This window comes from Sturnus vulgaris, chromosome 18 (genome assembly GCF_052056855.1).
Source record: "Sturnus vulgaris isolate bStuVul1 chromosome 18, bStuVul1.hap1, whole genome shotgun sequence".
Classification (NCBI taxonomy): domain Eukaryota; kingdom Metazoa; phylum Chordata; class Aves; order Passeriformes; family Sturnidae; genus Sturnus; species Sturnus vulgaris.
In genome coordinates this window covers 3,225,614-3,251,000 of record NC_142260.1, presented here as the reverse complement: position 1 = coordinate 3,251,000, position 25,387 = coordinate 3,225,614, and the positions used below count along the sequence as shown (strand labels likewise).

The following is a 25,387-nucleotide window of genomic DNA, read 5'->3' as shown; positions in this document are numbered from 1 at the left end:
TGAAAAAGGAATATTTTACCATTTTTGTTGGCAAGTTGAAATAGGGCAAGACTTATTTTTAACCAAACTCTTTTGCCTATAATTTTAAGAAACTGATTCTTGCCTTGACTGTCTTTCCCTCCCTTCATGCATCTTAAGCACCTGTATTTGCTTTCACAATGTGACCAGGCCAGCTGCTGCTCATCTGTCAGTCTGACTAATCAAGAAATCCTCAAATCTCTGTGTTCCTACCATCTCTTTCCCCCAGTGCCTCCCTCTCCCCAAATTCCCTTTATTTACTCCATACTTTCATCTTTTCTAGAGGCTGGATTCCAGAAGTGTGTGCACACTATCTGTTTTGCCAGTCAATTATTTTTATTTAGACTTGGACCATGAATTTTGGAGCTGAAGTAATTTTATGTTTGATAAACATAATTATTTACTGTAGTATCTGTAGCCTTATTTTGTGTATTGAGGATGTTTGCTGGCTGAAGTGGGAATCCTGTTTATTAGCTGCTGGTTTTGTATCAACCTCATTCTAAGTGTTAGTGTATCTTTGGAAACCTTTTTTTCTTTAAATTTATGGTAGGCACTTTGACAGGTGTGGTTTTGCACTTCTCACCCAAAACCCAAGAATGAGAAAGGACATTTTGAAAATAATCTCTGATGGATGTTTTCACTGAAGTATGGCTTTGTGCTATGTAGCATTTTTGAATTTGAAGCAGGGTGGAATTAGCTGTTCTGTGAATGGTGATTGTAGTTCAGGTGCTGTTCAAATCCCCTTGTCTGACTTTGAGCTGTGAAAATCTCTGCTCTTTGGCTGTCATGGTCAGCTCGGTCTCCAGTCCCTCACCCTGCAGGATTTGGGAGGGTTCTCACCATTCTCAGATTCTTTGAACTGTGGTGCAGAGGTAGAGGATATTGGTTATGTAGGGCCTTCTCAATGCTAAATCTATTTTCTCTGGATTCTCTGTGCTGAGTAATACAGGAAAGCTGCCCTGAGTGTATGGCTCATAGTTTCTGTTGCTGGTACAAATTCTCATTGTTCTTATTCATTTCTTAATTACAGCAATATGACTGTTTCATGTTGAAGCTGTTTTATATTTAGTTCAAGACATTCATTTTAGTGACAGCAGAAATTGATACAGAACCTCTGTATGCTAAAAGATTCCAGTAAGTGTCTTTATGTGGAAAATATAAAGTTAATGTTTTAATTGCATGCTATCTAAGAATTTTTTATTTGAAGATGTCATGTATACAATAAATGTACACCAAGGCAGAATGAGTTGAATTAATAGCAGACTCTATCACAGGAATTTAAAGAAAGAAGCTGCCTGGCAGGGTGGAAGCAGCAAACCACTTAATCAGAACCAGTCAAGCTTTCTGGATCTTTGTTCAGTAATTATTTTGAGCAGATGAGTGGACTCGATGAACAAATGAAGGTGGCAGTATTAATGATGCCTTAAAATCAGTCTTGCACCACCATTTAGTTTGTTAATGGGGCACTTTTTCTGGTAACTAGGGTAACCTCTTCTGACTTGCTTTCTATTGTCATAGAGGGAAAATTGAGCTGGTCTGCATCTGAGATAGCTGCTCAAAGACTTTTTCTAGCTGGGATGCAGGGAGAAGTTCCTGTACAGTTCTTAGTCTTGCATAATTTTTAGAGTTGCAGCATTGCAGTCAGTTTCTAAATATCAAAGCCAAATAGTAAATTGATAGCATGTTCAAATGGCCACGATTCAGTTTAAAAAAGGTTTTGTTTGCAAAATATCCTTGGCTTTTGCTTTAAACAAGTTTTCCTTTTCTCATTAAGGACAATTTAAGCCACTGTTCTGTTACATAAATGGAAACTTTTCATGGCAGTTCGGGATTTACAGAGAATGATTGAGATATTGAAGACAAAAAAATTCCAGAGTTAAAAGCATTCTTAAAAAGAAGCAAACTAGTCAGCTGGGAAATTTGAATTGTTAGAATCATGTACAAGTGTTCTTGGAAATGTGCATTAGAAATATGCAAGCAATGCATGTGGAAACGTGTTACATCTATGCAAGGTCGTAAGTAGGTGAATCTGCAAGTTATACAGCCATTTTTCTTATTACTGTGTTGAGAAGACCCTTTTTTTCCCTTTCTTCTCCTGAGGAGGAATACAGAAGGCAATGAATCATATTTTTCACTGGGTAAATCAGGAAAGAGCTAAAATTAGACCTTCAGAGTTCATGCTTTTTATTCCCGCTCAAAGCTGAGGAAAGCTTGGTAGATGGCATTTGCAGGTTTTGAATTGAATATTTTAATTTCAGTTTCTGGAACTTTTCTTTTCCTTGTTATAATCTTATAAAAAAGTCATATCTGTTGATATGGATAACTTCATGCAGGTACTTCCAAAGCAGTGCTGTCCTGCATAGGTTGGAAAGTCCATGAGTTTGTAATTCCTGATTCTCATCAAGACACAGACACTGCTGTCCACTGCTCACAGCAGAACTAACACGGATAAGAAGAGGGAGCAGCATAAAAATGTGAGCCAGGGAAGTTTCCAGCATACACTACAAATCTCTGTGGTGATATGGCTTAGGTTCAGTGTTAGGTGACTCAGGAAAGGACTGATAAATTTAGGTGTACTTGTTAGTTCAGCGTAGGATACTTGCAGTGCATGCATTAGCTGTTCTAGTGTGCTGGTAATTATCAAGTCCAAATTACAGATATGTGAGCCAGCATAATTTCAGATGGTGTAAATGAAGTTAGAACTGAAAGCCCATCGTGGTTCCATACATTGCAAATAGCATTAGGTGGCTGTTAGAGCAGCAGTAAAAAGGGGCTGGTTTGATCTGGATCTTCCAAATAAATGTAGAATGTTTCAACTCTCTGGTCATCCTGAGCAGGTTTGTAGTTTGCTTTGTGCACACAATTCAGTCCATCAGGTTCAGTTTACTGAAAAGACGTGAGAGGGAGGCATTGGAGAATTACCTGCCTCTAGTGTGAGATTTAGTCCTATTGGTGCTGAGTGTCCCCCACTGTTCTGAGACTGCTCTCAGCTGAGCTCTGCCTGCCCAGGAAGAGCCAGGCCAAGTCTGTCCAAATCTTGGACATCCCTCAGCTAAGGAGACTTCCTCAGAGGTTGTGTCTGGCTGGTGAGTTCCCTTTTGATAAGCGAGCTGACTCTAATAACTGAAGTCTTTCATGCACGTCTTCTTAAATTACACGGTGGTGTGGTTTAACCCAGCCTCCCACAGCCTCTCACTGCCCCAGTGCAATGGGCCAGGGAAGTGTAAAAGTGGGAAAACTCACATGTTGGGATAAAACCAGCTAAATAGGTAAAGCAAAACAAACCAGGAATTTATTCACCATGGCCCATGGGCAGGCAGGTGCTCAGCCATCCCCAGGACAGCAGGGATCTCTCACGTTTAATTGGGAGGGTTGATAAAGCATGAAAAACGGGAGAGGAAGCAAAGGGCATTAGCACAGCCAGGTGATGGTTGCTGGTGTTGAAAAATCTATTACCTGGTGTGGCAGGAGCCAGCAGGCAGTGAGCTGGGCCTCAGGAGGAGGGCTGGCTACAGGAATTAGGTATTGAAACTCTAGTCCGTGTTTTCTTCAGCTCACCAGTTTCACAACCTCTGTGCCTGTGGTTTACTTTTTGCTTCCCTCCTGTTTGGGGGATCACCATGTGCTAATTAAGCTGCTTGTGTGGCTGAACTGGATTAGTGAAATGTTAATCTTTAACTCTTTCTTTATTCTCTATTTGTTTATTTTTAATCCATATTGTTTCACTGATCCTATTTTGAGTGGCATACCACAGGGGATTTTTTTTTTTCCAATGACAAAGAAATTCTGAGATGCTCTGTTTCACTGTCATTCCCCTGCTGGATGCAGTGCCAGGGCTGCACTAAACTGGTGCTTGTGGATTTGTACTGTGCCAGGTGGAATTATATTTCTCTATACTTTCATGATATTATTTACACTGCAGAATGCAATGGGGTTCTTGCTGTTTTGAAGGTTTGATGTTGGCCTGGAACTTCCTGAAGTATTGCTGGGTGTTTACAAATTTCGTATATTTGACATTTCCTGACAAATAATCTTACAGTTGTAGCTGTTTGATCATTGATTCTGATTTAAGTCCAAGGTAGTTGCAACTTTGCAGTCTGTGGGACAGTTTGCATCTTGATTTTTGTAGAGCTTTTCCTCTGATATAATAAATACCTGAGTGGTAAATGTGTATGTGAGGAACATCAATGGTATTTGAAAGACCTCTTTAGTCTTCAGCAGGCAATACCATGTTTCATTAAAAAAAAACAGAGTTTCCCTTCTGCATGGAATTTGTATAAAATAAATTATTTATAGATAAATAATTTCTAAAGACCTCTTTACTGTAACTTGGATAAGGAAAGTAGTTTCTAGCCATTACTTTTGCTAAGGGAGAGAAACCACTGAAAACATGATATGAGGATAGCAGTCCTTTGATAATTGTTAAGTGTGGGGACTTGCTCTCTATCTAAACTTAGGGAATACATCATGTTTTCATCAGTTTATCTGCTCTTATGCCTTCATTTTCTCAGTTGTGGAATACAGCTGGCCATATCTGCTGGTGGGTTGTCTCCTGCATTTGCTGTAATTGCTCTTCACTGTTTTTATCAAAACCATTTCAATTATTCCTGAATTAATCAACTAACTGAAGGAAACTAAGATTAGCTCAGTTGGTTAGAGCGTGATGCTAATAACATGAAGGTTGTGGTTTGATCCCTGTATGGCCATTTACTTAAGAGCTGGACTCAATGATCCTTGTGGGTCCTTTCCAACTCAGAATATCCTTTTAATTCTGTGTCTGTGATTCACAGAGACAGATCTCTGAGTTATTTTTACTGCTGGAGATGTGCTGCAGTTGGTGTTTTCTTGTAGCAGGGTGTCTGTTTTTAAGGCTGATTGCAAATTTAGGGTTAATTGCTTTTTGTAAATAAATATTGTTTGTGGATTTTCCCCCTCACCACTGCTGATGGCTGTCTAATGATGATCACTAGAGAGGAGAAAAGGGGGAGCCTGGGCAATGGAATTATATAATACTGGTGCTCAGGTTCCCATTACTTGTAATGGCAAGAAAGCAGAGTGTTGGAGTGGCACAGATCACCTGGGCTGAACTTTCCCAGTGTTGTTGAGCTCTCCCTTGGCATTCCCTGCCTTGTTTGAATCAGTATCGTTGGAAGCCAGCATGGCCCAGTAGTTTGTGGCATTCCAGGTGTGAAGGCTCTCCCAAAAGAGCTACCTGGAGATGGGAGCCTGTGCTGCTGTGGAAGGGAAGAGGAGCATCCTGCTGGGCTGGCAGCCAGCATTCCAGCAGGGCAGCGTGCAGGGGTGGCTGTGCAACAGCTGAGTGCTTGATGGATGGCAGCAAGACGTGAGAGTTGCCTTATGTTTCTGTCTGAATCAGGACTCAGTGGTTTCCAGAAATCAATTTTAGTCCTTTCATTAAATTACAGACAGACTCCAGCTCTAAAAAAATATAAGTGTGTGCTGGCGAGAATGCCTCTTGGGAGGAGATGGTGCAAGGCTTCTTTAAATGGGTAAACAGCCATTCAGTGTTTATTAGCGTTTGGTTTTGTTTTTTTTTAATCATAAGGGAACAGCAGCATCATGTATTTTGCAGTGTTAACAATCTTAATGAAAAGGTCTTCAAGTCACAGATTTTTCTTTTTAATTTCAAAGCATTTGCAGCCTTACACATAGGTGAACTCTGTGTGGTTTCCAAGTTTAGGAGAAATTTTGCCCTTCGTGTATTTTCTCTCCTCTACGTATGTGGAAGATAAAAAAAAACAAAAACCACAGCCAAGGAACAAAACAGCTTAGTACATGTCTGAGGTTTTTCCTCAATTATCTAAAAGTTGACATTACATCATCTGCACAGATGTAAATATAGAAAATAGTAGGTGTGTTAAATCTCCTGACATACTTTTAAAAGCCTTTTACAGAGGACTGACTTCACTCGAGTGTATGTTTGTGTCAGTAGAGATGTGGCATTATGTCCATTTTTCTTTCTGGGAGGTTGAAAGTTTCTTTAAATGCTTGTATTCATTTTTTATGGTTGTTTTAGCTATGGAAATGCTGTTATCTTTTCTGTCCTTGGCTCTGTTCTTGCACAAGATAGTTATATTTCAGTGAAGTTATATCCTGGGTTTTCCTAGCTGTTTCTCTCTATATATGTGTCAGGTTTTCTCAAATACACATTTTTTCTTTCTGATCCTTGATATTACTGAGTGATATTGTTGAACAGCTTAATAAATAATGTAGCTGTGTGGTTTTGTATGAAAATGAGCTGAGCTGTTGGTTTTTCAGACAAATAATAAAAGCAATGCCTCCTTCAATTTCAGTGCTAAACCCTAGAGAATTAGCAAAATAGATGTGAATATTTTGGGTATTGTGAGACCTGTCCTAGGTCCTGATTCAGGGTAGGTTCCCTGTCTGAGATAATATTTAAGATTTAAAGAAAATCCACAGTTACCAGTCTTCTCAGCTGTCAAAGGACTTGTTAAGCATTCCCTGGAAATTCTGTTTGGTTTGGTGTGATGTGTTTGTTAGGTTCTCTATTGTGCAGACAGTGCTGTAACCATCTCTGTCTATGGCTACTTAGTGGAAGTGAGTGTTGTGCCAAATAAAGATTCGAACTTGGCTTTGAAATTGAACTTTAAATATTACTCTAGAAGTACAAAACAAACCCAGCCAATTCTGAAATCAATTTCTATTGCCACGTAATTGCTGCATGTAAGAAAACAAGAGAGGAGTTGGAGCTTGTTTTCTCTTTTGCAGGTGTTGCTGAAATAGTTCTGTTTATTTAAAGCATATGATTTCATGCAATTGTGCCTGATTGTTAGTGCAGCTGTCAACAGCTGCATGCTCATTTAGCTAATTGCATTCTAGTAATATAGCTAAGCTTATTTTAAGATACACAGTTGTACATTTTTGTTTTTTTTTAAAGCAACTGCTCACACTCAGAATATTCACTGCAGAAAGTTCTGTGCTATCACAATGAATTGGCATTGCTCTAGAGGAAATTTGAGAGCTTCTACACCAGACTTTGAGCCCATGTAGTGTATGGATAGCACCTGTGGAAGGTTGGACCATGCCACTTAAATTCATACAGTTCTAAAGGCCTTGGTATGATCTTGTCCTTGGGATCAGTTTCATCATCTGCTCATCGGGAATATTTTGTAGTTAGCATGTGAAACTTTAATTTCACAAGCAACTTATTTCTACTGCATCAGTATTCTGGTTGTGTGTACAGAAACAATGAGCTTCTCTTACATAGTGATTGTCTCCTTCTAGAAATATATGTGTAAAATGAGAAATTTGTGTAAGTTGTGTATGTATAAAAAGCATATTAGGAGAGTAGACTGTCATGCATGCTAATTCTGGATATTTGTATGGTTTTTACTGTTGCAGTCAGCAGTATGAAATGTATAATGCAGTGTTGTTTTTATTTGTTATATAGCTTTATGCCAGTATATACAGGCCTCTAAAACCCGAGATGGTGGCAGCCGTTTCATTTCAAGTGCAACAGAAGGTAAAGGAAAAAGTGTGGGGAAAAAAAAAAGCACTTTGTCCATCTGATATTCTATCTTCATGGACTTTTATGTGGTTCTTGATCTTCTAACCTTCTAGACTCTTCCTTCACAGCTAACTTCTTGCAGTAGATGGTGATTATCTTTTTTCCTGAGTCTTGAAAACAAAATTAAGAGATCTCATGATGTCACTTGTATGTCTATCTAAAAGTTGCATCATCTTTGCGTTTTGTCTATTTGTGCTTTTCTTCAGTAATAACAACATTGCACTGAAACGGAAGCTTTGTTTTAACAAGAATCTGAAATATCTGAAGAGTGGCTTAGAGAATTGCTGTCATGACCACAATCTCAAGATTGCCACACTTAATGAAAAGCACAGATACTTAACGACCCAGAAATGTTACAAAGCTAATCCTTGCTAATATCTGCAGTCTGACTCTATGCTAACGAACTGTCTTGCATTTTCTGTTTCTCTTAAAAGGAGTGTGTCCTTAATTCACTTATCCTCGCATCTGCCTGCTGATGTCCTGCTTTTTGGCCTTGTTGGTGCTTAAAAAGGGAATGAAATATTTACTTCTGTATTTTTCTTTCATCTGCAGGGGAAAACTTTGAGCAGACTCCGTTAAGACGCACATTCAAATCCAAAGTTCTTGCTCGCTATCCTGAGAATGTTGAATGGAACCCTTTTGACCAGGATGCAGTGGGAATGGTCAGTATCACTTCATGGCTTTTGTGTTGTTTTTTTTTTTTTTTTTTTTCTTGCATTCTAGAGAATTAGTAGAGAAATAAATTAGTCTGCAATTAATGAATCCTTTTTTTTGTGCATGATTTTTCCATTTAATAGAATGTTTTCTCTGTCAGGTTTCTGGTCTTGGTGACCAGAAAAATACTTTTCTTTATATGGGCTTGAATGTTATTATTTTATTCACGTCGAGGCTGGTAACAAAATAGTTACGAGTTTCAATAGAAATTGCATGCAGCCCTTTTGACAGATTCCTTTTGTTTTTCTGGTTTAGACCCATATCACTGTATTCTGCAGAAATGTAACACTTTATAGAATTTAAAGTGAAATGCGATGGCAGCCTGTGGATTCTAAATCCCATTTTCACCAATGCTTCTGCAGGCAGGGGGAGAGAAAAGCGTTTTTTAAAGATATTATCTCCCCTTCCCCTTTTTTTGTAGCTGTGTATGCCTAAAGGGCTTGCTTTCAAGACACAAGCAGATTCCAGAGAACCTCAATTCCACTCTTTCATCATCACTCGTGAAGATGGCTCGCGGACATTTGGATTTTCCCTCACGTTTTTTGAGGAAGTCACTAGCAAACAGATCTGCAGTGCAATGCAGACATTGTATCATATGCACAATGCTGAATATGACATTCTCCATACTCCAGCCACCAATGACAAGGAGAGCTGCAGCAGCACTGGGGACTGCAATGGCACCTCTGTCTCAAAGCTACAGCGGTTTAACTCCTATGACATCAGCAGAGACACACTCTATGTCTCCAAGTGCATTTGTCTGATTACGCCCATGTCTTTCATGAAAGCTTGTAAGAAAGTTCTAGAACAGCTTCACCAAGCAGTGACTTCACCTCAGCCACCACCACTACCTTTAGAAAGCTACATCTACAATATTCTCTATGAGGTTCCTCTTCCTCCAGCAGGAAGGTCGTTGAAATTTTCAGGTGTTTATGGACCAATTATCTGCCAGAGGCCAAGCACCAGTGAACTGCCATTGTTTGATTTTCCAGTTAAAGAAGTTTTTGAATTGCTTGGAGTAGAAAATGTGGTTCAACTCTTTACCTGTGCCCTTTTGGAGTTTCAGATACTGCTTTATTCACAGCGTGAGTACTTGGCTTTTGTTTTCTTATCTCGTAGTTGTGCTGGCACAAGGTCTTATTGTGTCTTGAATTCTAAAAACACCACAAACAACAGAATAGCTGCATTAAAGTGGCACGGGCATGCTATTGCAGCCTGGCTGCTCTGTGTGCAGGTCTTAAGGTAGAGAAAAGCACTGGAGTTGTAAGGAGAGTGTTGCATTGGCTCCTGCTGTTAGACACCTCAACTTAAAACTGGGTTTTCACATAATCTCCTCTATCCTCATGCTTTGGCTGACCCCTTTGTTGTTGGCTCTGGGTCTGTGCTACTGGATTGAGCAGTTTGCATTCTTCCATCTTCCTGCTATCTCTGCAGAGCTAGCCATGCATTTTGAAAAGACACACAGTTAATTATATATACATCTGGTTCTGAAGAAGAGTTAATCATGCAAATACAGTTTTCTCTTTGAGTACCCAAAGTCTCATTTCAGTTGTTACTTTGAAAGATAAGTACCTGAAAAAGATTTTGACTGAATTCAAATTCTAAATCTCTGTGAAGGCCTTGAAACAGTTATGGCTGAAGCCACATAGCTAAAGCTTGCTTTGAAGAGGATAGGCAGCAACTGAGCTGAAATAGCATGTTTATCAATTAGTGAGTGGTGTGGGAGTGGTATCTGTTTTCTGTGTTGAAATTTGTGGATATTGGCCTTCTTACTCCACAGCCTGTTGCTCTAACACAGAGTATGTGGAATTATGCCAGAAAATAATTTCTCTATTTTTTTTTTTTTTTTGTCCCAAGCTGACTAGCATTAGCCCAGACTCACCCCTTCAAAATTGTGTGGTTTAAACAGACAGCCTGCATTTGGAACACTACTTTATAGTAATGGTTAGGAAGCCTAAAAGACCCCAAGACAAAACCAGGGCTAGTCTATGGTGTTACTGAAATTTGTTTTCAGTGTTTACTTCCCTTGAGCTGTCACTGAAATACATAAAACACGAATGGTAGCTATTTACAAACTAGAACCTACATTTATCAGCAACCTTCTCCAAGATTGAAATACAGATTTTGTGTTAAGTGTGTTAAGATGTGTGCATAGACTAAAGCCAAGGATGGATTTGTGTGTAGTCAGGGTGATTAAAAGTCTGTAATGGCAGCAGGGTGTTCCATCACAGTTAGGTCATTGTATAGACACTGTCAAGTGCAAGAGAAAAACTGCACAGTAATTCAGATGCAGCTAAAAAAACTTACTGAACTCTGTAGTGGTTTTAAAAACCAAATTGCTCTGCCTGTTGTTCATAGTAAATCTAGAAATACTTGTTTAGCAGATGAGCTTCTTTTGTGGTTTCCCCTGACATGGATTAGGTGTTCATGTGTTTGAGATTTAGGGAGGGTTTCTGTGGACACCTGTGTCCCACCAGTGGAGAATTCAAACATCTGCACTTCCATGTGAAGGAGGGTGTGGTGTGCTGGCCCACAGAGGTGTCTGAGAGTCCTGGGCTGGAATGCTGCTGGTTGGAAGCTCCACAGAAAAGCCACATGAGCATTGCCATGTGGGGACAGTGCTCCTGGAGCTCCTTCCAGGCATCACCTTGTGAGTGCTCCTTGCTCCAGGCTGAGCTCAGCTCATTTCTGGGCTGGTCTCCTGTATTCTGGTTTCTCTTTGCAAGTCCTTTTAATGGGTTCAGCTTTCTGTCTTGGGCCCTTTCCAGGTGTCTGATCAGTGGCTAATGAAAGAGGCTTAAAATAGCCCTGGAACACTTGAGTTTCTTGCTTGGAGTTCAGAGGGATGAGGGATCCCTTAGGACAGTTTGTGTCACTGTTTCCCTGCCTCAGTTGGGCTGTGTTGTACATTTTGTCTGTCTGTCAAGTTCTCACCTTAGTTTTTGGCTGAAAAGTCTTCTTTCAGTAGTAAAAGAACTTTAGTTATTTGTTTGACTTTAACTCTCAGGTTTGATGAACTGGCTGCAGCAGTGCATTCTCAGGAATAGCAGCCAATTTTTTTTTGAAACATAGCTTCTCTTAAGGACTTGCTGAGGGATTTAATCCCTGTGATTTTTTTTCTAGTTTTGGGGGGTTTTTTTGTTTGTTTCTGTTGTTCTTTTCAACTGGAATATGCTCCTAACATATTCTGCTCTTTCCTCAATATGGTTGAGTAACATCCATTTTTTGCTGTTTGTAAAACAGGAAATATTGAATGGAGGTACAGGTGATGGTGCAGTCAGTTCTAAGTGGAATCAGAAATTGCTTTACTTTTGTACAGGCTTTTTCATGTTTATTGCATGCACACCAGTGTGAGGTCTAGATTGTCCTTCAGAATATAAATACTGAGTTTTCTAGTGTCCTTTGAGTTTTTAAAATCTCTGGGTGCTCAAACCCATGACAGCTGAGGTGACTGACATTAATTTCTTATTCTCCCAGGTCAGATGAGATTATGATACTCATTGGGTGGATTTAGAACAGTACATCAGGATCAGTGGATTTGTAAGATGTACTTGAAAGGATACCTCAACAACAAACACACACAATAACAAAAGACCACCAAAATAAAAATCAAGCTCCAAACCTCTTGGGGGTCTGATGGAACTAGGTGATCTTGAGGTCCCTTCCAAACCAAACCTTTCATGATTATATGTCTGTATGAATTTGTTGCCAAGTGCAATCCTTTTTGAAACATATTATTTTAGTGTTTTGAGTTTCACTCCATCCTTGGAGTAGGAGTAACTTGGCAGTGAAAGTGTTTTGGTTTGAGATTCCTTTGACAATGTTTCTGACTTGATGCTTCTGGAAATTCTTCTTTTGTCCCACTATGTTGGCACAGCCTTGTGTATTTTGGATTGCTGTAAGCCAAGTGTAGGGAATGAATGCCTCAATTTGATTGTCCTGTTGAGAGACCTGCCTACCATTTGGAAAAATACCAGAGGCCTGGAAGAGAGGGAAGAATTTAAGGATGCTGCTAGTGCTGAGCCAGTGCTGAGGAACTCTGGAAAGAGTCAGTGGTGCTGGAAGCCTGTGGGAAGTGCCCTTGCCAGATATTCTGTGGGAGCTGGTTTGCATTCCTGAAATTTATGTTCCTCTTGTAACTGTGAAACAGACTTATTCCTTATCTCAGAGAGCACCTAGAGCTCTTCTGAAAAGTGTGTACTGAGTTAGACAGCTGTGATATCTGCTTGGAGGTGATTTTCTAAAAACAAAAAAGGAGAAATATAATGCACAGCTGCCACAGTCTGTGATCTAGGACAGTTTTATTTTCTGGGTGGCAGCTGTCTGCTGCCATTTTACAGCACAAATAAGGGTTTTTTTCTGCTTTGCCTTGAATCACTCTTTCTCATCTTTGTTTGACTTGTTTAAAACCATGTTCATTCTGGAGATTTCAAGTATTAGATTCATGTCTTTGCAGCATTACTCCTGTGCTGCCTGGCTCTGATCTCTTACATAGGACATTTTCTCATTATTCCTTCTGTTATTTAGGAACCTTGCTGCTTGAATTCCACTGTCAGAGCTAGAACAGGAGATAATTCACCCCACTGCTTCTACCAACCACAGCTGGTTCTTACTGCAGTTACAGGGGTTTTTGAAGTGACTTGGGTGTTACTTGACAAACACAACAGTATTTCATTGTGATCCATGAAATAGGAAGATTAAAAGGAAAAAATGTTCCAAAATGTGGTTGTATAATTGTTTTAAAGTTAGCTGAGTCAGAGGATTTCTGTAGGCACTTGACAGACTTCTCTCTGGTAGAATGTGAAAATGGGGAGGTGGAATTATGGTTCTTAGAGCTGCCAGCTTCTTCCCTTCTTGTTCCTCTTTTTCCAGGCACAGGACCTCTCAATTTCTTTTTTTTAAAAAGTCTTCTACAGATAAATACTACTGTGTAACTTCTCATAAACACTTTAAGAGATAATGTATTTTTTTATAGCAACTTGCTAGAATAACAAATCATACTTTTTCTGTGTTCTTAAGTGGCTGTATTAAAAAAGTAGTGGATCTTTTTTTCCTTGCACAGTGATCAGTTAAGCACTTTCCCATCTAACAGTGCCCTAGTCATATGTCATTATTTCCCTACCAGTCCTTGTGTACAAATCAAGGCCAAAAGATCATGTCATTGACACCAGAATAAGCACATTCTGATTTCAAGGATAAGAGCAACAGCACTGCTGAAACCCTTCTTCACTCTTCTAATCTTTTTGTTGTTGTTATTTTTTAATCTTCTGTAATTCTTTGGTACGAGAGCTGTGCTGTTTGCTTCTTTAAACCCAAAACCCTCTCCATACCCTCTCTGGGTAGGTATAACTTAAGAAAACATAAGAGTTATTTTGGTTTATATTTTCATGCTTCTTGCCTTTGTCCTTACCTTTGCCAGTAGCAGAATGCAATCACTGTTACTTGCAGGCTGTAACTGGGCAGGCCAAATCTTTGGGAATGGCTTAAACCCTGTGGATATCCAGGATCAGAGAGCTCTGTGGCAGGAGGTGGCTGCCCAGTGGAAAGAAATTTTCAACTATTGATGTTACTTTGTAATTAATTTGGAAGGCTGATACTAAAGTTAGCTTAATGACTGAGGGAGAAGTTGTATTTAAATTATCCAGCAGGATCAGACAGGGGGTTTTGTGTAGTAGGAAAACACTGCTTCTATTTTAAAGCTTGTTCTTCCAGATAAACAAGCTGAATACAAACCAGCTGGAATGTTTGTGTATCTATGGCTACATCTAAGGTTCCCTTTAAAACTGAAGAAAATAGGGTATGGAATAGAATCTTCTTCTTCCCAAAGCTTATCATTAATTCATCACTTCTTTGCAGTCAGGCTGTGATTAAAGCTGCAAACCCATACATAGATGTGTAGGCAGAAGCTGGTGTCCAGGCAGAATAGGGGAGTGTTGCTGATGATGTTCATTGGTATTTCAGTCCAAATATGCTTTTGGCAAAAACTTTAACCTGTTTAAGCTGTTCTCATCTATTTTGGTTGAAGGGTCCGTCATAGTGGGTCTAATGTGAGGCAGTGACAGGTAGGTCCATGCAAGAACCTTTTCCACCAGCTTGATATGAATATTAAAAATCAAAAGCCTAGGTTGCAGAATTATGGGTGATGTTAGCAAAACCTGTGCTGAGTTCCTCTTGGGTTGTGGGGCTCTTTGCAGGTCCCAAACTCTGCTACTTTGTCCCCAGACAAAATTATTCATGAATGCCAGGAACTGAATTTCTGGGCCTTTTTTTTTTCTTCTGTTTGAAGTCTTGAGTGGAGGCTGGATAAAAGACAGAATCAAAGCCATCAACTTGGGAAGAGCACAGTTGAGCTTAATTTTTCTCCAGAGTGTTTAGAACAAATGTTATTCCTGCAGTTTTCATCTGCTCTCTGTGACAGTGTGCTACAGCTTCAGAAACCTCAGCACCTGAGCCTGCCCTGAGCATTCAAATGTCTTTTTCAGTTTCACAGGGTCTGTAATTCTGTGAAAGGATAAAGGATAAAGGAAGACATGCATACCCCACACTTTAGTACACACACATGAAGGTTACTGACTTTTTTCTTTTCCTTGTATTCCCTTCCTGGCTGGAATTGGATGTTGTTGCAGCACCATGAAAAGGCATCCAGTGTCTCCAGTTAGTGCTGTATTTATAGGCTGACAGGAGGTAGGAATTGCCCTAGTTGTGGGAGTGTTTTATACCCTTTCCAGCCTGGCAGCTGGAGAGCAGTTGGGATATTTCAGCAGCTGTATTGGAACACACATCTGGTGCTGCCTCCCCCTTTATGGGATTTCAAAACCCCTTAGAGATGACTCTGTAGTTAGAGATGAGGGGGTGCAGTGTCTGCCCAGCAGTGTGAGCTGCTCCAGTGCTCAATAAAAGATCTTAGTGTGTTGCACAGGTACATTTAACAGTGCTCCTGAGTTCTAGAAGGACATGAGTTGTTTTTACATTCAACTGAGGCTTTGGTTGTACATTGCAAAGGCTAATCAAAGCTGATCCTTTTCATTTTCTGCATAGTTATTTCAGTCACACTGTTGGGTTGGCTGCTATACAGCATGCTTTATAGACATTTAAACACGCTTTTAAAAAATGTTTATCTGAGAGATACCAGATGCCTTGGGTTTCATCCAAGACTTCCATAGAAAGCCCTGAGCACAGAGAAAAGAAATTATTTCTGATGTGTTTCTTAGCTGATTACAATATTGCTTCTGTATCCAAACTGGTGATCCTGGTGACCCTGGTATAGGTAGCAGAAAGTGACTTAGCATGCATTAAGGCTCAGTTTGCTCATTTCCATATGACTTGTAGAATGACCTACTTTGGGTTGAGCTCTCTTTGTTGCTTCAGCAAAATGTGCTGGCTGTGCAGGTCTGGGTTTTCATTATGATGCCACTCAGCTAGTACTGGGTCTTGTGGTTTCGGTTTTCAAGCAACTTATCATTTCTTTAATTTAAATTAATTTACTTGAAAGTATTTGTGAAAAAAATCTTAATTTTCTTGATCTTTTTCAGATTATCAGAGGCTGATGACAGTGGCAGAGACCATCACAGCACTCATGTTTCCATTTCAGTGGCAGCATGTGTATGTTCCTATCCTTCCAGCATCCCTCCTTCATTTTCTAGATGCTCCTGTCCCTTACCTCATGGGCTTGCACTCTAATGGACTGGATGATAGGTCTAAACTGGAACTTCCTCAAGAGGTGAGAGGAGCTTGTCTTGATTGATTAAATATTGTCCATGACTATGATGGAAGTGAGAAATGATCCAAAACACAAGTGCTAACTCTAACAGCCATTGTCAAGTTCTTGCTGGCTCTGGTTTGGGATAGGTCTTTGTTTCTTGGAGATGCTGATGAAAATCTGGTGAAATAGATAAAAATAATCTGCTTTTGAAATTATATGCTCTGATAGAATTCAACTGTAATTTTACAGGAACTGATGTATTAGGGTTACAGGAAGAACATTTTTGTGCTGGAAAAATTAGCCTGGTAATGGTAGGAAGTGCAAGAAGTGCAGTGTGAGTTCCCCAGCTGTGGCCAAAAGGTCGTGGTGGTGCTGAGCAGAGCTTGAGTGGCATCAGCCCTGTGCTGGTTCCTGCCTCTGTCAGCTTAGGCTGGGTTTCCCTGCCCTGCATTTCTCTCTTGGGGTTGGCTTGCACAGACCCAGCTTGCCAGGTGTCTGCACAAAACCATTTCAGATTTTCTCCTGCTTCAGTCTGCAGCAAAACTTGTGCTTGTTGGGGCAGTGCTGAGGAGCAGCAGCCCTGTGTAAAGGAGAAGGAAATGAAGAAGAAACTCATCCCTGGGGCTGGGATTACATTCAGACTGCTGAGAGGTTGTCCTTATTTATTTTATTCCCCTGCTCACTTCACAAACACTCCTTGTAGATGTCCCAAGAGTTTAAGAGCTGGTTGTGAGGATCAAGGCAGCAGAGGAAGTGCCTGGCCCTGCTCACTTGCAGGTGTAACTTTTCAGGGGAGGAACTGTGTGAATCATGGGGAACACCCTGCTTACAGGCCCTGGTAGGATTCTCTGCCTTTTTCTCTGACTGTGGCTTTTCTTCTATTACCATTTGCATTTCTGGGAAAGCAGAAGCGTGGCAGGCACAGGGTTTTGTGGTGGTGGTTTTTGTTTTCTTTATCAGGCAGTGCTGCAGCACAGCTTGACACAAAAAACCCTTCCTTTTTAAAAAAGCTGCGTGAAATTAAAGACAAGATATTTTTGTGAACCTCCAGTCTGGTCTCCATGCCAACATTGCTCTTTTTCTCAAATCCATATGCTGGTAGTTTTCATTTGTTTTTCCTGGCAAGTTCAAAGTAAAACTTTTTTTTTTTTTTCGAAAGTGTATTTTTTTTTCTATGAAAACTGAAGTGTTTAATCTCTTGATTTCTTTATTGTCTTACTCTTTTTTTAATTTTCTAATTAATTCATAATTAATAACAGAGTATTGTATGTTCTTGCCATGAAAACAACGGTCTATTGCTTTGGTTAACTATTTTTTCAGAATTTTGGCTGTACTGACAGGCCTAATTAATCTGATTAGTACACTTTCTAGAGAGAATAGCTGATGAAATAAAATGCATATGTGGAAATGCCTGTTAATATGCACTGTGGATGTTTTCACTGTTACCACAAGCTTCTAAAACACTGTCCTCCTTTTGTAAAGAACTTCCCCATTTTAAAATCCCTGTAATACTTCCAACAAAAAACTATTTACCTTTTAAATAACTGAAACACCTATTTGAAATTAAAATATGTTTATTTAAAAGAGATTTATCAGGTTATTTTGGAGGTTTAAAGTGAGGCAATTGATCTATTTTTAGACGTTTGAAATGAAATCCAAGTACTGTTAAAAAGTAATCAGACACCTCAATTTACATTTTGCTTTACAGGTACCTTTTATGTGAAGGAGGAGGAGTAGATTTTTGATAGTATCTTACAGAGATGAGAATTGTCTGGGAGGGGAGGACAGACAAGACAGAAAGAAGCAGCAGCAACATGCCCATGTGGTGGAATTTGCTGCAAGACTTCCTTGTCCTTTTGAAGTTTCACCTTTTCTCTTTTTTGTGTGAAGAGTGAGCTCTTAAAACTTTGCACACAATGAGTTTGACTTAGTCTGAGAAATCCCCTTGGTAGTCACTGCTGGGTAAGGTTTCTTGTGAGCTGCTGAAATCCTTTGCATTGCAGGCTGGAGATGTAGCTGAGGCATAGAAATGGACTGGAGACTCCATTCTCTAAATAAAGAACTAAAAAGTTATCCTGTACCAATAGATCTGTTTATTCAAGGGGTTAAGTAGACTGGGAAGAACAGGAGCTCACTATTATTGGGGTTTTCATTGTAGGGGGTTTCCTTATAGAAACCCAGCTAACCAAAAAAGAAACCCAAACAAATCCCCACAGAACAGCAAACAAAAACTGCCAAGGAACGTGAATAATGTGTTTTTGTAGAAGAGGGTGTATTCCATTATTTGTACTTCAATAAAGACAAATCTATCATCAGTATCAGAGGGGCTATTAATATTTAACATGGTTTATCTCTAAAGTTTGGAATGCTCCTCTGTTCCCTGAGGATCATGGCCTTTTCAGAAGTATGTATGCAGTTGTTGAGGATGAGCTCAGGGTTATATGAGCAGCTCCTCTAGGCTCCTGATAGCAGAATTTTCCTCACTTATCACAAAGGGTGTGCAAAGAGCTGTTCTGTGTTGTAATTTATTCTGAGTTCTGCAAAAATTTTTTCCCTTTGTCTTGAAACTGCCTAAGCTGCATCTCTGTTCCTAATCTATTTATGTGGATGTGTGGGACAGCTGCTGTTAAAAAAAGCAATATCTGATTTAGGCAGGGGCCAAAGAGGTGAGCCTGGAGAGAAAATCTAGTTAGTGCTGCTCAGTTGAAGGGCATTGTGGAAGAAAATAATATTGCAGTCTAGCACAGCATGGATACCTCAGTGTCACTGTAGACTTGTTCATTGTGGTTTTATAATGAAGTTTTAAGAAGACTGATTTGTCTTGCTCCAAGTGTTTTAGGCTAATAATGTGAGAATACTGTCTGTGTCAGCTCAGGTTTGGGTTGGTGTAAGTCTTGCTCACATATGCCATAAGGCTTGTTTTGGTGGCAGCCTCCCATATTTGGGCCACATCTGGTATTTCCAGATGTGCTTTACCATATGAGCGTGGAAATCCAGCTGTATCCTAGAAGTTAATGCTTGCAGCAGATAATGATTCAATCTTCAACAGAAAAGTTGTGTTAGTACAAAATCCAGTTTTAGGTTGTCCCTTGGGTACATCAATGCAGTCCCTGATGGAGAATTCATTGAAGAGCACCAGTGCCCTGCAGATCTGACTCTGTAGCCCAGTAAAACCAGGAGGTGCTGAGGTTTAGTGTGGAGTCAGCAGCAGAGTGCTCGTTCTCACAGGTGCTGCTGCTTTTCTGAGCATGAGCATCCTTGTGGTTTCCCTGGCAGCTGCATCAGGGGCTTGTGAGGAGCCCAGAAGAGAAGGGGAAGGCATGGGAGATGCTGGGCTAGAGTAAGGTGCTGCAGATATCAAAGGGGAAAGGAAGAACATGTAACTGTTTATGGTGTTGCTGGCAAAAGTGTGCTTTGTTTATCAGCACAACTGATCAGCAAAAATGGTTTTAGCAGCTTACTTGCAGATCACAAACCTAGCAAGTGCTAAAGTAAGATTGGGTTTTTTGATGTGTCTTTGTATTTCCTTTTAAAGAAACTTCTGCAGTGCCATAGAAATACATTTTTAACAAACAAGTTAATCCAGACCATTTCATGCAGCAGGATTTGCATGTATATCTCACCACTCTAATTTAGGAGAATGGTAGAAATTGAAATTATTTTCAGTGGAAATAAGCAATGCTGAGTTTCCAGCACTGGTGAAATCAAAGTAGTACCTCATTAAAAAGCCTGTTTTTAATGAAATGATCCCAAGGGTCTTGGGCAATGGCTTTTCCTGTTAGAAAAGTTGAAAGACTTTAGAACCTAAAGTGCATTTTCTCTGCTAGTATAAGACAGATCATATATATTCTCAGTGTTTTTATTTCAGCCATTAAAAGAATGTGATTCAATGTTAAACCTGAAGCAATTCTGCGGCTTTTTATTTTTGTATGTTTTCAGAAGATAAGAAAGGTCTTCTGAAAAGCCTTTTTTCCTTCTGATGCTAACACATTAGACCAAGATAATTATTTCAAGATAATCACTGCTTTGAATGCATTTTCAGGCTATTTGCTGGTGGTTTGATCCTTGATAATAAATAGTGCATATTTATTGACAAACCTCAGTTTTCTATTTTCTTGTACTCCAGTGTGAACAGCCACCTGAGGAGTTTCTGGAGGCTGCAGTGGCTTTGAGCTGCTCTCAGCCCCAAATTCTGGCTTGACATGAAGGACAGCAGTGCTGAGAATAAGTGTAGGAAGTTTCCATTTACTTACAGGAGTGGCACAGGAGCCTCCTTCAGAATTTAGGAGCACTGTAGACACTTGCCCCAAGTCAGCCCCGTGTGTATGAAGTTGCACATCTGTGTTGTGGGTGGTATTTGCAAGGTTGGGGCCAAATGCACAAAGGTGATACAGGCTGTAGATGAAAGGGGTTTAGGCTTCCAGTGCTGGATTCAAGCAGAACCTAAATAATTTCCTTCTGTGTTTTTGAGCAGCTGAAAGGGAGGATGTGAGCTTGATGCAGGCCCTGCTGGATCTGTGTGGGGCTTTGGCCCTTGCTGGACTTGAGGCCAAACTGAAGAATTGCAATTGTCCCGTGTTTTTGGAATGGGTGGGTGTGTAGCCCAGGCCCCATGGAATGTGGTGCTGTTGGCTTCAGGGAGCCAGGCACTGGCACCAGCTACACAAACACTGATTTGCTTAGATTCACATTTCTAAGGTTTGTAAGACTTTCACCTGGACACCCTGCTACTTGGAATGGTAAAAGTTTATGGGAAGGACAAGTTTTAAAATTAGGATGTGACATCCTTGTTCTTTACTGTAGTGTCTCAGGAGAACCTTTTATTGCAGATGATGTAATGTGTCCTCTCTTGTGACAGTCTGCTGTTGAAGTGGTGTGTAATTGTTTTGGAGTTTTCTTTTGATCAAAAAACTGATATATGAGCAACAAATAAAAGAATGACTGTTCCTAGAGAACTGAAATACCAAGTAACTAACTTAAAGATGCTCTTTCAATTTAATCTCTGCTTACACATGTTGCTAAATATCTTGTCTTTTATATCATTTTAGTTTTGTGTGCATGAAATAATAAACAATGTATCCACATAGAGAGAGAGCTGTCAGCTATTCACAGCCCACTCAACTGTGCTGCCTCCAGAGAGAAAATAACTAAACCCTTGTGGCTAAAGAACTCCTTTATTTTTCTGCTTTGTATACTTGCCCAGCATCTAGCATGTGAAATGCTTTGGATGACCATGACTAAATAATAAGTGCATTGTAATTTTTCTTAGTTTAAAAGGAGGGGACCCCTCTATCCTTACTGATATTCCATTCTGTTGGATCTATATTGTAGCAGCATAGTGAGATTTGCTGCTCTGGTGTCTGTTGCTGATTTACTTCAGATTTCATTTTTACAGAAAAACACTGGTTTGGTACCTCTTGAAGGGCTTGTGCATTGAGATGTTTTTGCCATTTCTGTTCCCTGAGGAGCTTGGCCTTTTCAGAAGTGTGCATGCAGTTCTTGAGGATGACCTCAGCTTCCCTGAGTTCAGAGAGGCTAAAGTCACCCATGGAATCTTGGCTTATGATGCTCTGGGTAGTCCTCTTGTGTTATTAACCAGGCACTGGATAACTGCAGTGTGTCCCTGAAGATATTCTTTACACTCTCCTTAGAGTATTCCTGCACACTGACTTTTTAAAAAATTGCTTCCATATAGGCCAATTTCTGCAAAAATGTGATTACGAGTTGTGTGATAAGCAATCATTATTAGGAGCTCAGAGTGTTTAACTGTGTTTATTGCTCTTAGAGAGGAGCTCTGCAGAAGGGAAAATCACATATTGGAAGAATTAGCCAGGTGTTAGCCCAGATATTTATAAGCAGTTTTAGCAAGCATTGAATTTGGCTTTTTCTTCCATTGGCAAGGAGTTTAATTTCAGGGTGAAGATTAGAATTTCTGCATTGGTAAGGTTAATGTTGGATTTCTTTTTGGCCAAGTGCTTTGTGGGTACAACCAAGCTTATTAACCAAGAGTGATGTTTTCTGCAGAATCTGATCCAAAAAGGAAGGAAAGTTGAATGGCATCTATTAAAGAAAGTTGTAAAAGGAAGTAATACAATTTAACTGTTTGAAGAGTTTCTTATTGAGTCTGTCTTGCCATTTTGCAGACTGCTTGAGGCAAATTCAATGCTTTTTGTTTTTCCCTCAGCACTGATTGGTAGGCTTTGTGCCTGGTTTCAAAGCTTTATTTCTCTCCTGCCTTGAAGTGTTTACAGTGCTCCTGACAAATACCAGCTGACTTGACTTCTGATCCTCACAGAACCATGGGTGTAGTGGGAGCCTTGAAGCTCTTGAATTCAGATGCTGCCTTGGAGCAGTGCTGATATTAGGGAAATTTCAACAATCACACCTGCCCTGCAGAAAAAGAAAAATTTTTTCTAAGGTGCACTAGAAACTCTTTGAGAATCAATGTGTTAATTCTCTTTATTGACCTTGGATTCTTTTGCAACACCTAATTCAATTTGTGATTTAATTTCCAGTAAAGGATCTATACAAGAGATATTAAACTGTTTTGTATGCATTCCTTTGAGCATAAGAAATCAATCTCCATATTAAAATGTTAGAACATTGGGAAATAGAGAACTGGAATTATTTTTACCTTTGTAACTAGGGGTAATATTATAGCAGGGCATGATTGGAATAGCTCTGTGCAAGCTAGTGCACTATGTCCAGTGGAGCTCTGCTTTAAGGATTCTTTTTTCAGTTTAAATGTTGAAGTTCAATAAGATATTTGTGTTTTAAGGAGAGTTGACACTCTCTGTTCTACAGAAACCTGTCACATGTACTAAATTTATATTTTGATATCAGTTGACTTAAAGGAACAAGTCTCATCAGGCACAGCTTATTCTAGTTTACCTATGGTCAGTCCCACAGCAAATTCCTACCAGAGCTTGTGGCTCTGATTTCTGGGGTCATTCACCATTCATTCCATGTGAGGTAATTAATTATTTCCAATTAAATAGTGGTGGTGCTTCCATCCTCCTGCACTGACTGAATCATAGGGAGTAACTGGAGATGTGTCATTTCTCATGGACCTGGAAAGTGTTTCTGCTGCTGAGCTGGAGTGAGGCCTGAATTCAGGTGTGGCTTAGAATAATGCAGTGCAGTTTGGTTGGAAGTACCCCATAATCTGAGTGAAAGGATTTTGTATAGTGAAAATTAAATGTAATAGTGACAGCCTATGTTAATTCTGCAGTGAAGAGAAACTGAAATGCTTCTGCAGAAGAGCAAAGTTACTTCTCTGTTCTTGAATTTCCAGGCAGATTTCACACATGGCTGGGGTTCTTGCTGTGATATGTGTAGTTATGTAATGTCTTGAAACCATTTGATTTTGTAATGCAGAAGCCAAAAGGGGAACCTTCCTCCTTGCCAAATAAAGAGTGAGGTAAACCTTGAAAGAAGCAGAGCTCCTTTTGATCTTGCTGTGGAAGCCACATAGGTGGTTTTGCTTTTCTTTTCTCTTTTTTTATTTCCCCTCACCTTGGTCTTTTTTGGTGGTAAATGAGTTGGAGATTGGAAGAGAAAAACAGAATGGAAACTAGTTCATTTCATTTTTCCCCTTGGAAACAAACTTGCTCATTGAAAGAACTGCCTTACTTGTCAGGCAATTGCCTTTTGTTGCTTACCAGAAAAAAAAAAGAAAATAACTTCATTGCACTTCTGCAGTATCAGCACACCATTTAGATTGAAATTTGCTAAATCTTTTAGAGAAATGCACTGATAATCTGAACAACAGGCAGTCACCTGCTGAGATAGAAAAATGTATAAAATAAAATTGCATATATCCTGTAGTTAAAATTTAGCTGTACATGTATGAAAAAAAATCACATCTATACCTAATTTATGTTATAATCTATTTAGTCTTCTTTCTCAGTTACCTCCATTAAAGACCTGGAAATATAAGTCTTATGTTACATTTTTCAAAGCCAACCAACCAGTGCAATTAGAGTTGGGGCAACTCTGTTTTACAAAATAACCAAACAAAATGCAAATGTATTTGAATCTTTAAATAAGCACAAATCCCAGAGATTAATGATGTGCTTAGTGATGTTGTAATGGTGTCCTGTTGTAAATTAAATCCCAGGCTAACCTGTGCTTTGTGGATGTAGACAACCATTTCATCGAGCTGCCAGAAGACCTACCCCAGTTTCCAAATAAACTTGAGTTCATTCAGGAAATTTCAGAGATACTGATGGCTTTTGGAATTCCACCTGAGGGAAACCTGCACTGCAGTGAAAGTGCCTCCAAGATGAAAAGCCTCAGAGCATGTGACCTGGTTTCTGATAAAAGAAATGGGAACATAGCAGGATCACCTCTGAATTCCTATGAGCTGCTAAAGGAAAATGAGACTATTGCAAGACTCCAAGCACTTGTTAAAAGAACAGGTGTGAGTCTGGAGAAGGTAAGAGATGAAATGAGCTGCACTCTCTGGTCCTGCAGGGGCAGATGGTCTCAGGTCATGGTCCAAAGATGCTTCATGTCTGTCTTCATTAGAAGGAACTTTCTGGCAGTGTGTTCTCAATGTAGAGACAAGGACAAGCTCAGGGCAGAGAGGGAATGGGATTTAACCCTGCTGGGAAAACCTTTGCTATCTGCCACATGTTTCTTTACCAGGATAACGGGTGTGAAAATAGCACTTTGCCTTGTTTATTCTAGGTTTTAAGATTTATTCTAAATTGGCACCACTTTTTAAAATGAATTAAGTGGCTAAAATTGATCTAGATCTAGATAATCCTGAAGTTTGCATCCAGTCTTGGTTTCTGTAGATACCTTTTTCATTCTGTATAGAATATATATAATTTTGCTTATTTGTAATATATTTGCCATAGGGTTACTTTGATGCTTTTTTCTGGTTAATGTTATAGAATTCATGAGTGTCTGCTTCCCAGCAAGTGGATGTGCACAGCTCATGGTGATCCTGATTGGATTTTTTGAGTGATTAGAATTGTGAAACAAGAAATAAATTGTGCCCCTTTATGTATAAAATATACTACCTGAAAGACCACTGGGAGTTTTTTGAGCTTTTGTGGAATGCAGACTGTCACTCTTGGTGATTTTTTTCCCCCTATGAATTAAAAGTCTGAATTTTATTTCTTTTTTCATAAATTTTAGCCCACATTTTAACTAAAAATGCATTTTTTTTTCCTTAAAGATTACTCTGAGGTGTGTAGTGGAGGGTTGTGATTTACACTGCTAAAGGCTTAGGCTACAGGGAATTGGCTACTAGACATGCACAGCTTCTTGTCACTGTGCATTTCTGTCTTCATTTGAAAGCTGGTGTGTATTTAACAGTTCTAAACCTGGAGTTGTTTGACACCAGATATAGATTTGCCTAATATGCAAATTTTTAGGGATAGTAAGAACCTCTAAAA

At 39.6% G+C, this 25,387-nt stretch overlaps 1 protein-coding gene across 4 annotated transcripts in view; it reads left to right on the top strand.

The window, feature by feature from the left end:
* DENND5A (DENN domain containing 5A) overlaps window positions 1-25,387 on the top strand; it is a 63,450-nt gene that overhangs the window by 10,925 nt on the left and 27,138 nt on the right. For 2 of the 4 annotated variants that reach the window (XM_014876318.2, XM_014876319.2), the window contains exons 2-6: window positions 7,451-7,522; window positions 8,120-8,229; window positions 8,703-9,363; window positions 15,811-15,998; window positions 24,100-24,417. In XM_014876318.2, coding sequence (XP_014731804.2) covers window positions 7,451-7,522; window positions 8,120-8,229; window positions 8,703-9,363; window positions 15,811-15,998; window positions 24,100-24,417 — 1,349 coding nt within the window. The remainder of the gene's footprint in view (window positions 1-7,450; window positions 7,523-8,119; window positions 8,230-8,702; window positions 9,364-15,810; window positions 15,999-24,099; window positions 24,418-25,387) is intronic. The other 2 variants (XM_088175635.1, XM_088175634.1) reach the window with 1 other exon arrangement.